The sequence below is a fragment of the Pongo abelii genome, chromosome 1, assembly GCF_028885655.2.
Source record: "Pongo abelii isolate AG06213 chromosome 1, NHGRI_mPonAbe1-v2.0_pri, whole genome shotgun sequence".
In the NCBI taxonomy this organism is placed as follows: Eukaryota; Metazoa; Chordata; class Mammalia; order Primates; family Hominidae; genus Pongo; species Pongo abelii.
Window position 1 is genome coordinate 36562020 of NC_071985.2, and position 13139 is coordinate 36575158.

At 39.3% G+C, this 13139-nt stretch overlaps 1 protein-coding gene across 4 annotated transcripts in view; it reads right to left on the reverse strand.

Annotated features, from left to right (window-relative positions):
• FLVCR1 (FLVCR choline and heme transporter 1) overlaps positions 1–13139 on the reverse strand; it is a 42218-nt gene that overhangs the window by 25751 nt on the left and 3328 nt on the right. For 2 of the 4 annotated variants that reach the window (XR_008510024.2, XM_054520702.2), the window contains exons 2-4: positions 10833–10977; positions 3622–3714; positions 1857–1997 (exon numbers count right to left, since the gene is read on the reverse strand). Coding sequence is in view for 2 of the 4 variants with exons in the window: in XM_054520702.2 (XP_054376677.1) it covers positions 1857–1997; positions 3622–3714; positions 10833–10977 (379 nt within the window). In the remaining 2 variants the exon portion in view is untranslated. The remainder of the gene's footprint in view (positions 1–1856; positions 1998–3621; positions 3715–10832; positions 10978–13139) is intronic. The other 2 variants (XR_008510029.2, XM_002809468.6) reach the window with 1 other exon arrangement.

Here is a 13139-nt window from a genome sequence, read left to right on the forward strand (position 1 = left end):
AGCTACTAGGGAGGCTGAGGCAGGAGAATTGCTTGAACCTGAGAGGCGGAGGTTGCAGTGAGCCGAGATCGTGCCACTGTCCTCCAACCTGGGCGACAGAGCAAGATTCCATCTCAAAAAAAAGAAAAAGAAAAAAGCCACCTTAAATGACAGGCAAAAGAAATGAATTTGCTCTACTATTTAACAATAAGCCACTATATTTTCTCTATATCTAATTAGGAATTTTAGGTTTAACCTAAACAAGGAGGTAACCAGCAAAATTAAGAAAATGAACTATGTCATGCAAAAGTATTAATATATAAGGATGAGACGATATGGCATCTGGGATTTGCTTTAAAATATTCCAAGAAAGGCCGGGCGTGTTGGCTCACGCCTGTAATCCCAGTACTTTCGGAGGCCAAGGCGGGCAGATCACCTGAGGTCAGGAGTTTGAGACCAACCTGGCCAACATGGTGAAACCCCATCTCTACTAAAAATATGAAAAATTAGCCAGGCATGGTTGCGGGCGCCTGTAATCCCAGCTACTTGGGAGGCTGAGGCAGGAGAATTGCTTGAACCTGGGAGGCGGAGGTTGCAATGAGCTGAGATCGCGCCACTGCACTCCAGTCTGGACAACAAGAGCAAAACTCTGTCTCAAAAAAATACATTCCGAGAAAAAAACTGGAGGAAATAGATGAAGCAAGAATGGCAAAATGTTGATAACTGTTGAAGCTGGATGATGGCATACACAGGATATGGGAATATGGGAATTTATTAGATTAAATGTTCAACTTTGGTGATTAGCAATTTCTACTGAAAAAAAAAGGAACTAATCCTGATAAAAATAGTTTAGGTCAGGACTTAATCTGTTACAACTTGTAAAACATTTATGTACTAGGTCCCCAAAAAATGTGAAACAGAGAATAGCAGTGAGTGATTTCTGGAGGCAAGTAAGACAGAAATAGGGAGTGCTAGTGTTCATGTAAATGGTGCTAACACAAGAAACAAAGAATGAACTGTCAGAAAACTCTGAAGAAAACCAAGTGTGTTGGTGTCTGCAGTCAAAGCTAGTGTCAGGATGAATATCTGTCAGCTATCCTGAAAGATCTGGAGAGAGAGAATTTTCTTAGATGTCAGAACTGGTTAAGGTGAGCTCCTTAATATCTAGTTTTGACTGAGTAGTCAAAACAGATGCCAGCTTTCACAGTGTCAAAGAAAGGTATTGTTGATAGCATTTCCCACCTGCTTACATCAGGATAACTATAGTTCACAAATGGCCTAAAATACTCCATGAGAACTCACAAAAGAAGACCGAGTTTCTCTATTTGAGAACTAGTTTTCTTTTCTTTTCTTTCTTTTTTTTTTTTTTTTTTTTTTTTTTTTTGAGATAGTCTCACTCTATTGCCCAGGCTGGAGTGCGGTGGCACAATCTTGGCTCACTGCAACCTCTGCCTTCTAGGTTCAAGCGATTCTCCTGCCTCAGCCACCCAAGTAGCTGGGATTACAGGCGTGTGCCACAACGCCCAGCTAATTTTTGTATTTTTAGTAGAGATGGGGTTTCACCGTGTTCACCAGGCTAGTCCCGAACTCCTGACATCAAGTGATCCACACACCTCGGCCAACTCAAGTGCTGAGATTACCAGCATGAGCCATCACACCTGGCCGAAAACTACCTTTTAAAAATTATTATTTTTAAAAACATGTAAGAAGATCCATCCTGGATTTTCTGCTTTTAGTTTAAAATTTAAGTTCATGATTATGCTATAGAGTTAACAGGCCAATCTCATTGAAGTTCAAACCAGTAGGTTAACTGAAAAGAATCCACAATGCTGAAAGGCTCACACAGACATTAAAGAAAGTACAAGAAAACCACTTACCATAAGTGATCAACAGAAGGACAAAAGGAATGTTTTTAAACAGGTTTCTTATTGATTTCTTATAGGAGTACTCTTCAGGGGGACTGTCTTGAAGAGCTGCTTGAGCCTGACTTGGTGGATACGGAGGTTTTTCTTTGAAGGCTGAGAATATACATGAAAAGGATTATGTATATTTAATATATATACAATATGTTGTTATATATTACAATATGTAATTATATGTATCTTTCTTAGTGAGCAGACAGAATACAGTTTAAGTTTAAAGAGGTAGTATAAGTCTTTTATGGTAAGGGTTTTCATTTTCACTGATTTCTAAGTGAAGAATAGTTTAACACTGTCATCTCAGTTCTCTGAAACTGACTAAAACTCAGAGATACGGCCAATTCACAAAAGTGAACTGCAAAACTATCAATAATATGCCACAACCTTGCCTACTGATTATTCTATTTTTACCTAAGAAAGACTAATTTTTACTACATTAAATATTCAACAATTCTACTTTTAAATTCAGTTCAATTTGTAATTAGAGATAAACATGAAGGCTGGGCACAGTGGCTCATGCCTGTAATCCCAGCTCTTTGGGAGGTTGAAGGGGGAAGAACCCTTGAGCCTGGGAGGTCAAGGCTGCAGTGAGCTGTGATTGCGCCATTGCACTCCAGCCTGGGCAACAGAGCAGAACCCTGTCTCAAAAAAAAAAAAGGAAAATAAAAGAAATAAAAAATCAGATATGAGGAAGCCAATATACTATTGAACTTTTAAAGGACTTGAGTTAGTAACCATTTTCTTCTGAAATTTGATATAAAGTTTATCATCTGATCCAATTGCACCTCTGGGATTGAAAAACTCCAGGTGGATTCATGGAAGCAGAGCTAGGTCTTGCTAACTCACTTGAGCTGCATATGGAAAATACAGGGGTAGAGCTAAGAGATATAAAAGTGTAGTATATGGTGTCTGAAAACTCTAAGTTTTAGCACTGTCCATTTCTAGTTAGAAATTTCACAGGCATCCCAGGCAGACATCTAGAGACCACCTTTTTGCTGTGCAGGAAAGGATTGACCAACTTTCCACAAAAGATACTAGAGAGAGATTTCTTCAGGGTTAGGCTAACCAGAAGTCAAGACTAATTCATAGGCCAAGCATGGTGCTCACTTCTGTAATCCCAGCACTTTGGGAGGTCAAAGTGGGTGCATCACTTGAACAAGACTGTCTCTAGAAAAAAATTGTTTAAACTAGCTAGGCATGGCAGCATGCACCTGTAATACTAGCTACTTGCGAGGCTGAAGCGAGAGGATCGCTTCAGGATCGCTTCACTGAGCCCAGGAATACAGGCTGCAGTGAGCTGGGATCATATCACTACACTCTAGCCTAGGTGATAAAGCAAGACCTCGTCTGTAAAAAACAAACAAAAAACACAAAAAACTATTTACAGAAGGGCTGAACTGCTAAAATATGGTACAGCAGAAATTAAAATCTAGACTTTGTATTGACTCAAAACTTTAAACTCTCTCAAAATTGTTAACTACAATAGAAGGAAAATACTGTACTTCATTGAATCTAAGATACTCTAATACTTGCAGTCAATGATCTTGCCAGGTATCAATAGAAGGTTTTCACATAACCATGTCTCAATTACCACAAATGTTAGATGCCACTGATTATTAAAGGCACCTTGATTTCAGAGATTTCATGAAAAAAGTATACCTCAGGATTGATGAAACAGGGTAAATTCAAAAAGAAAAAAGAAGCCCAGCACAGTGGCTCACACCTGTAATCCCAGCACTTTGGGAGGCCGAGGCAGGTGGATCATTTGAGGTCAGGAGTTCGAGACCAGCCCGGCCAACATGGTGAAACCCCGTCTCTACAAAAAAATACAAAAATTAGCCAGGCATTAATGGTGGCACATACCTGTAGTCCAAGCTACTTAGGAGGCTGAGGCAGGAATTGCTTGAACCCAGGAGGTGGAGGTTGCAGTGAGCCGAGATTGTGCTACTGCACTCCAGCCTGGGCAATGGAGTGAGACTGTCTCAAAAAACAAAACAAACAAACAAAAAGAAACAGAAAGAAAAAAGAAGGTAAATGGATTCAGAAAATAATATTGTTTAGGAATTTTTTTTAGAAATTAGGATTTTTCTGCCATCCTCAGCCAGACAGGAAGAAAAAAAATTTTTTTAATAGAAATTAGGATTTTTTTTTTAATTGGCCATTTCTTTCTTCCAACAAGGAAGACCTGCTTTGTGTTTGAAAGAGGGTTAGATCTGCTGGACCTATCAACTGGAATCATTTGGAAATTAAAAATAATACAGATTTTGAGATTCTACCCAAGGCTCAATGAATCAGAAACTCCAGGATGAAGCCAAAGAAACTGTTTTAAACACAAAACTCCCCAAATGCTTTTGAAAACCAGCCAGGGAGAAACAATCACTAGGAAAGTAAGAAATGAACCTTAAAATTTCCATGAAATACTATAATTCTCTAATTTTCCTGTTTACTGCTAAAAATTTTTTAAATTACAGTTCATTGCTGACCAACACATTAACTGTGACATAACTAAAACTTATCAAACTAAAATATATTTCTCTTTTTACAGATCTCACAACTAATTAAAGAGGAGATATAACTCATAAATATTTACTTTTTAATATCCTTACATTGGAAGGCTGGTACACATAAAAGGTTTAAGTTGCAAATCCTCCTCTTCCTTTCATTCTATCTGATCTTGTACTGTTAGGATGTCTGTTGTCTTTTCCTGAATCTCTTTGTATCCTAATCAGATAGGAAATATCTCTTTTTACTAAGACTGGTAATGCAGAACTCACATAGTTATAAAACAAAGTTTCAGAAAATAAAAACTATGCTTACAAGGTAGTCATGGGTATTTAATGAATCTTAAGTCTCTTACTTTTTTATTTACCATGGCAAAATAAATCTAAATGGCCCAAATCTGAACTGAAATGCAAAAATGAAAATATTTCTGACTTCTGGCTGGGCACAGAGGCTCACGCCTCTAATCCCAACACTTTGGGAGGCCTGAGGTGGGCAACTCACCTGAGGTCAAGAGTTGGAGACCAGCCTGGCCAACATGGCAAAAACCTGTCTCTACTAAAAACACAAAAATTAGCCAGGGGTGGTGGGCGCCTTAATCTCAGCTACTTGGGAGGCTGAGGCAGGAGAATCACTTGAACCCAGGAGGCGGAGGTTGCTGTGAGCCACGGTCGCACCACTGCACTCCAGCCTGGGCGACAGAGTGAAACTGTGTCTCAAAAATGAAAAGAAAAGAAAATACTTCTTACCAGTCTTTATATCCATTACATTTATTTTTTGAATACAAGAGTTATCTGTTAGTTTCAGGAAGTCAAACAATCTTTTGGCAAAAATCAAGCCTGTATTTACCAGCTACATGTTGTAGGAAAGTCGAACTTAAGTCTACTTGAAGAAAGAAACAAAAAGCCATGGATCTATGACCTTGTTTACGCCTAACTGCTACTTTCAAAGGATGAAATATGGCTTCTTCTTTCTCCTTTGAAACTGAAAAATAATAGCTTTCTATTGTCTTCTCCCAACCAAAAATTTGCACCAATAAAACAACTGATTATTTGAAGCAGTTATTCTCCACTTCCGGCGTTAGTCTTATAAAGTAGCCAAAATATTCTCGAGCACCACATTTAAACTTTTCCTCCTGTGATGAATACGTTGCAAATCTATTGCTGTTTAGGGCTACTTTTACATTTTAAAACCATATTTTAACATTTTTAAAATTTCATTATTTGTCCCTGTGTGATTCAGGCATATATTACATATATTAGGTTATTATAAGACAAATAAATGTTTGAATCCTGGCTCTGCCTCAGCTCACTGTATGACTTTGAGGAAGTAAACTCCTGTCTCTCACCTTTACAGCTTTCTCATCGATAAAATGTAAATAACAATAGCAAGCTGTTATGAAGAATACATGATACAATATATGTAAAATAATTCTGTAATTATCAAGTGCAACACAAAATATATTGTCTTTTTTTGAGCAATATTTATTTAAAAAAATCAGAGACTGCCTCAGGAGTTTGAAATTCTTACAGACTAAGTTAAATGGATTTCTGTTAAGAGTATGCAGCTGGGCCAGGCATGGTGGCTCACGCCTATAATCCCAGCACTTTGGGAAGCCGAGACAAGCGGATCACCTGAGGTCAGGAGTTTGAAACCAGCCTGACCAACATGGAGAAACCCTGCCTCTAGTAAAAATACAAAATTAGCCGGGTGTGGTAGTGCACGCCTGTAATTCCAGCTACTCGGAAGGCTGAGGCAGAATGGCTTGAATCCGGGAGGCGGAGGTTGCGGTGAGCCGAGATCGCGTCACTGCACTCCAGCCTGGGCAACAAGAGCTAAACTCTGTCTCAAAATAAAATAAAATAAAATAAAGTTTATAGATATCTTGAATTAAGAATCAAAAGCAGCTGGGCGTGGTGGCTCATACCTGTAATCCCAGCACTTTGGGAGCCCAAGGCAAGCTGGGAACAGCCTGGGCAACATGGTGAAACCCTGTCTACAAAAAACATAAAAAATAGCCAGGCATGGTGGCACACACCTGTAGTCCCAGCTACTCAGAGGGCTGAGGTAGGAAGATTGCTTGAGCCTGGCCAGGAGATCGAGGGTGCAGTGAGATGAGATTGTGCCACTGCACTCCAGCCTGGGTGACAGGGCGAGACCCCATCTCTTAAAAAAGAATCAAAAGTAAAATTATCACGCCTGTAATCCCAGCACTTGGCCGAGGTGGGCGGATCACGAGGTCAGGAGATCGAGACCATTCTGGCTAACACAGTGAAACCCTGTCTCTACGAAAAATACAAAAAATTAGCCGGACGCGGTGGCGGGTGCCTGTAGTCCCAGCTACTCACTCAGGAGGCTGAGGCAGGAGAATGGCGTGAACCTGGGAGGCAGAGCTTGCAGTGAGCCAAGATCGCGCCACTGCACTCTGGCCTGGGTGAAAGAGCGAGACTCTGTCTCAAAAAAAAAAAAAAAAAAAAGTAATATTATGCACACGTTATATGCTTATGTGTTTAAGCACATTAATATTAAATATTTTTATTGTGATTACTTTTGGCTTCTGTCATCCACTCATTTTAGTGAATCAGGAAAGTATTTTAATTGACACATGAGTTAAATGACATAGTTTACTGCTCTGCTGCACAAGAACAGCTTTTAAATACAACAGCATTACCACTTATGCAAGAATCTGAATTCGAACAAAAAATAAGGCTCAGTAAAAATTAAAATGATATTTTTTATCTGTAACTTTTATATAGGGAGTTAAATTGTCTAGGCTTAAATCTGACCTTCAGTGTTTACAATAACCTTGGACAAATTAGATTTAACTAAATTCTGTGCCTCAGTTTCCTCGTCTATAAAATGGGAATAATATTGGTACCCTCCTCATAGAGTCATGAGGATTAAATGAGATACGGCATGTAGTAAGCCTCCAAACATGTTTGGCACATACCAACAAACCAAATGTTTGAGGCTATAATAGAGTTCTCCTAATAGGAATAGGGTATTAGTGTGAAATTCAGTGGAATGCTTAGGTTAATTCCTGGAAACACTAGATGGATTATACTCAATATAAGCTCCATGAGGGAGAGGAACAGTTACATGGCATGAACCTTTGAGACAATATTTTAAGCAGACTGCTGAGTATCAATTTAGTACATATCACATTGCGGAAAAATCTCAACAAAATTAAATTATTTTATAAGAACGTGGTGGGACTTCCAAAGTAAGTATGGGTAGAATTTAGAGAGAAGTAAAATCACCTTTTAGTAATTAAGCAACTTTATTTGGTATGGATTTTTTAAGTAATCCAAAGTTTGCTCAATAGCAAATATTTGGGAATGAGAAAAACAAGTACGTGTTCTATTTAAATGTCACAATTTTCAACTTAAGACTTTCATATCACAACTGTATATTATCTTGCTTTTATAATATGCTTGGGATCATAAAATTAAAATTAGAGTCCTCCAAGCAAACGTTGACAAAGAGCCTTTTTTAAATGCCATTTTTCCCATTATTTTCCCCTCATTTCTATTTCCACTCTCTACCTGTAGGCCATGAGTACATAATTAGTTAAGTACATAATTAGATCTCTCTTTTAATTTCTCAAATAACAAAGGGTAATATGCCAATAGTCATAACTATTATTATCATTCTTGGTCTCCCTCCTTCAACAAGTAAAAATCTTTTATTTGTAGCAGTTTAAACATACACACATCACATGTATGATTTCATGATATCTTACATGCAATCTCTTACTTTCTCACTTCTTTCTGAGAAAGCAATTGAAGAGGTTTTTTTTTTTTAAAAAAAAAAGGAAAATCAGAATTTATGTGAAGACACAAAAGCAATCAAAAGAAAGAGAATTTTGGCCAGGTGCAGTGGCTCACACCAGTAATCCCAGCACTTTGGGAAGCCGAGGCAGGCGGATCATTTGAGGTCAGGAGTTCGAGACCAGACTGGCCAACATGGTGAAACCCCGTCTCTACTGAAAACACACAAAAAAGGCCGGGCTCGGTGGCTCATGCCTGTAATTCCAGCACTTTGGGAGGCCAAGGCGGGCAGATCACCTGAGGTCAGAAGTTCAAGACCAGCCTGGCCAACATGGTGAAACCCCGTCTCTACTAAAAATACAAAAATTAGCCAGGCATGGTGGCACACGCCTGTAATCTCAGCTACTTGGGAGGCTGAGGCACAAGAATCCCTTGAATCTGGGAGGCAGAGGTTGCAGTGAGTCGAAATCGCGCCACTGCACTCCAGCCTGGCTGACAGAGCAAGACTCTGTCTCAAAAAAAAAAAAAAAACCAAAAAAATTAGCCAAGCGCAGTGGCAAACGCCTGTAATCCCAGGGAGGGAGGCTGAGGCACGAGAACTGCTTGAACCCAGGAGGCAGAGATTGCAGTGAGTCCAGATAGCACCACTGCCCTCCAGCCTGGGTGACAGAGCGAGACTCCGTCTCGATAAAAAAAAAAAAAAAAGAGAGAATTCTATACTTTAAAAATCCCGATTGCTGGCCGAGCCCGGTGGCTCATGCCTATAATCCCAGCACTTTGGGAGGTTGAGGCAGGTGGATCATTTGAGGTCAGGAGTTCAAGACCAACCTGACCAACATGGTGAAACCCTGTCTCTACTGAAAATACAAAAATTAGCTGGGCATGGTGGTGCATGCCTGTAAGCCCAGCTACTCGGGAGGCTGAGGCAGGAGAATCACTTGAACCCGGGAGGTAGAGGTTTCAGTGAGCTGAGATCGTGCCACTGCACTCCGGCCTGGGTGACAGAGCGAGACTCTGTCTCAAAAAACAAACAAACAAAAAAAAATCCCTATTGCAAATGGAAGGTCCATTTATGCAAAATGTATTTCCTATTTCATCTAGCAAATCAAACATGGCTACCAGAAAAGTAGACTTAAGAATTTTGGTGTTTTTACCGCATGTTCTCACTCATAGGTGGGAATTGAACAATGAGAATACATGGACACAGGAAGGGGAACATCACACACCGGGGCCTGTTGTGGGATGGGGGAAGGGGGGAGGGATAGCATTAGGAGATATACCTAATGTAAATGACGAGTTACTGGGTGCAGCACACCAACATGGCACATGCACACATATGTAACAAACCTGCACGTTGTGCACATGTACCCTAAAACTTAAAGTATAATAAAAAAATAATAATAATTTTGGTGTTTTTTTTAAGAATACAAATTTCTTTTAAAACTTTGCTAAACTGCTAAAATAGGATAGGAATAATGTGTCCTTCTTAGTAGTCTGCACATTACAAATATGCCACTCCCTAACTAACTGAAAACAAAAACCAACAAGTGGATTAGACATGTTTGAATACTTCATATGTTACCAAGAGAACATTCTGCTCATTATATTAAGGGAAATTAAGTACGTGGCCTGAGCTTCCTGTACCTGGATCCTGCAGTTCATCTACCAAGGCAGTCTCTATTCAAACACTCTAGAATCTTCAGCATACATTTCTTTGAAAACTAAGGATTTTATATCTGGAGATCACAAAATATGAATTTTCCATTACTATTGTAGCTATTGTAAAAACTAGTATATAAATTTAAAACTCCAGCTATAATGAAATTATAAATTTGAATGATTAAAAGATGGCATTTCAACTTTATGAGTTCTTTTCCTCTTCAAATCAATTTCAGATGAGTGCCTAAAGGGCAATAGTATAGTTATGCTAGCAGCTATATTACTTAAATAAACCTTACCTATCCTTTTCCCTGAAATCAAAACTTTCCCATTAAAAATAAACTTTAAAAAGCAGACCTTCCCAAAGCTTCTTCCAAACTGATGATGGCTGCTTGCAGCTGATTTTGACTGACTGCTTCAAGAGACAGGCTCAGCCGAGACGACTCAGTGACGAGTGGTGGCAGCCGTGCTTTGCTGGAGTGGCCTAACAAGTAGATAGTTGCCACAGTTTGAAATTCTGCTGAACAGCTTGCTGCTGCCCAGGACCATTCACTAGTCAACATTTTCAGATCCAGTTAATTGTTAAATTGGAAATCCTTGGGAGAATTTAGCATTACCAGAAAGACCATAGCCTACGTGCATCACTTCAAAGCATGGCAAGAACTTGTTCCTGGCTAGGTAGGCATAAGAGGCATAAGATGCAGACCATGTAGGCGAATATGGGAAGAGGAGGCAGGTAATATATTTGAAACCAACAGTTACCAAGAATAAAAGTTAGTAGAGGGATAAATGAATTAGTCTTCAAACCCTTCACAATGTGAAAACAAATGCAGTGGGCCATAACATCCCTAGGGTTGTAGCATTCATTACCTGAGCAAGACAGGGCATGGAAGAATGAAACAAGCGCATGACACTTGAGATATTATCAACAAAAATTTCCAGAGTTAGTTATCCTCAAATTTCTACCATGCATTCATTTAAGCTTTAGGGAAAGTAATTCACTTACCAATTGCTGTTAAAATAAATAAAAGTGTGGCAACAGCTGATGTTCCATAAAACATGGTGCTGATATTACAAGCCAGGAGATTTGTGTCATTCTGTGTGTTGGGTACTAAAACTGGTGGTAGCAAAAAGCCAACTGCAGTTCCAAGCTGAAAAACACATAGTCCTGTTAACAGCTATTATCATTAGAGAAAAAAGTAAATGCTGGCAATTAACAGAACATAAAGAGGACAGCTAGTGTTCATAAAGGTGCTTTGAAAATTAAACTATTATGTTCTTTTTTTTTTTTTTTTTTTTTTGAGACAAAGTCTCACTCTGTTGCCCAGGCTGGAGTGCAGTGACGCAATCTTGGCTCACTGCAACCTCTCCCTCCCAGGTTCAAGCAATTCTCCTGCCTCAGCCTCCTGAGTAGCTGGGATTACAGGCACGCGCCACCACGCCCAGCTAATTTTTGTATTTTAGTACAGACGGGGTTTCACCATGTTGGTCAGGCTGGTGTCGAACTCCTGACCTCATGATCCGCCCGCCTTGGCCTCCCAAAGTGCTGGGATTACAGGCATGAGCCACTGCACCCAGCCTAAACTACTACGTTCTAATGTCTTTTTTACTATTGTATTGTTAAAGGGAAATTGCTCACCAATATCTTTCCTATTCAAAAAACGTTTACTGAGTTCCTACCATCTGAGTGATGCTGCTATTACAAAGCTGTGTAATATACAGTCCTTGTCCTGCAGATGCTTACAAAAGGGGAATAAGAATATGTAAAATAAGGCTGACAAAAGATGACCTACAGAATGAGAAAATATTTGTAAATTATATATCTGATCAGGGTATAGCTTCCAGAATATATAAAGAACTATTACAGCTCAACAACAAAAAAGCAATATCCCAATTTTAAAATGGGCAAAAGACTTGAATAGACATTTCTCCAAAGAAGATATACAAATGGTCAATAAGCATTTGAAAACATGCCCAAATCAAAACCATAAGATACCACTCCACACCAGGTAGCATGGCTACTATAACAATAATAATAGCAATAGAAAAGTGTTGGCAAGAATGTGGAAAAACTGGAACCCTTGAATACTGCTGGTGGGATTATAAAATGGTGCAGCCACTGCAGACAAGTTTGGCAGTTCCTTAATAAGTTTAACATAGAATTACCATATGACCTAGCAATTCTACTCCTAGGTATAAGTCCTCAAAACTGAAAACAGAAATTCAAACAAATAATTATATATGAATGTTCATAGCAGCCCTATTCACATTACCACAATAACCAAAAGGTGAAAATAACCCAAACGTTTATCAACAGATAAATGGATAAACAAAATGTGGTATATTCATACAATGAAATATTATTCAGCTATTAAAAAGGAATGTACTGATACAGTGCTACCACATGGATGAACTTTGCAAATAAGCTAAGTGAAAGAAGCCAGACACAAAAGGTCACCTACTGTATGATTCCATTTATATGAAATATCCAGAACAGGTCAATCCACAGAAAGAGAAGGGAAACTAGTACTTGCCACTGGCTAGGGGAGGGGGCAATGGTGGGGAAGTGACTGTTTAGTAGGTATTGGGCCTTCTTTGGGGGTGGATAAAAATGTTTTGAAACTAGACAGAAGTAACAGTTGCACAACACTATAAATGTACTAAATGCCACTGAATTGTACACATTAAAATGGTTAGTTTTATGTTATGTGAATTTTACCTCAACAAAAAATATGGCTAAATATCATAATCACAAGAAATAAAATCAAACTATTAGGAGGTTCAATGGAGGAAGGCTTTTAGGAGGAAGATTTTTAGGAGGAAGGGCGTGAGGAGGAAGGGCCCAAGAAAGGAGTCTGAGGCAGAGATAGTCACACTTATCAAATATTTCATTTGCTCCCTTACAAAAAGCTAGATAGAGGCCGGGCGCGGTGGCTCACACCTGTAATCCCAGCACTTTGGGAGGCCGAGGCGGGTGGATCACGAGGTCAGGAGATCAAGACCATCCTGGCTAACATGGTGAAACCCCATCTCTACTAAAAAATACAAAAAATTAGCTGGGTGTGGTGGCGGGCGCCTGTAGTCCCAGCTACATGGGAGGCTGAGGCAGGAGAATGGCATGAACCCGGGAGGCAGAGCTTGCAGTGAGCCAAGATCGCGCCACTGCACTCCAGCCTGGGGGACAGAGCGAGACTCCGTCTCAAAATAAATAAATAAATAAATAAATAAAAATAAAACAAAAAGCTAGATAGAAAGAATATAACTGGTAATTACAAGAGAGTGTGGTAATACAGTACTGTGATTGAGACATAGA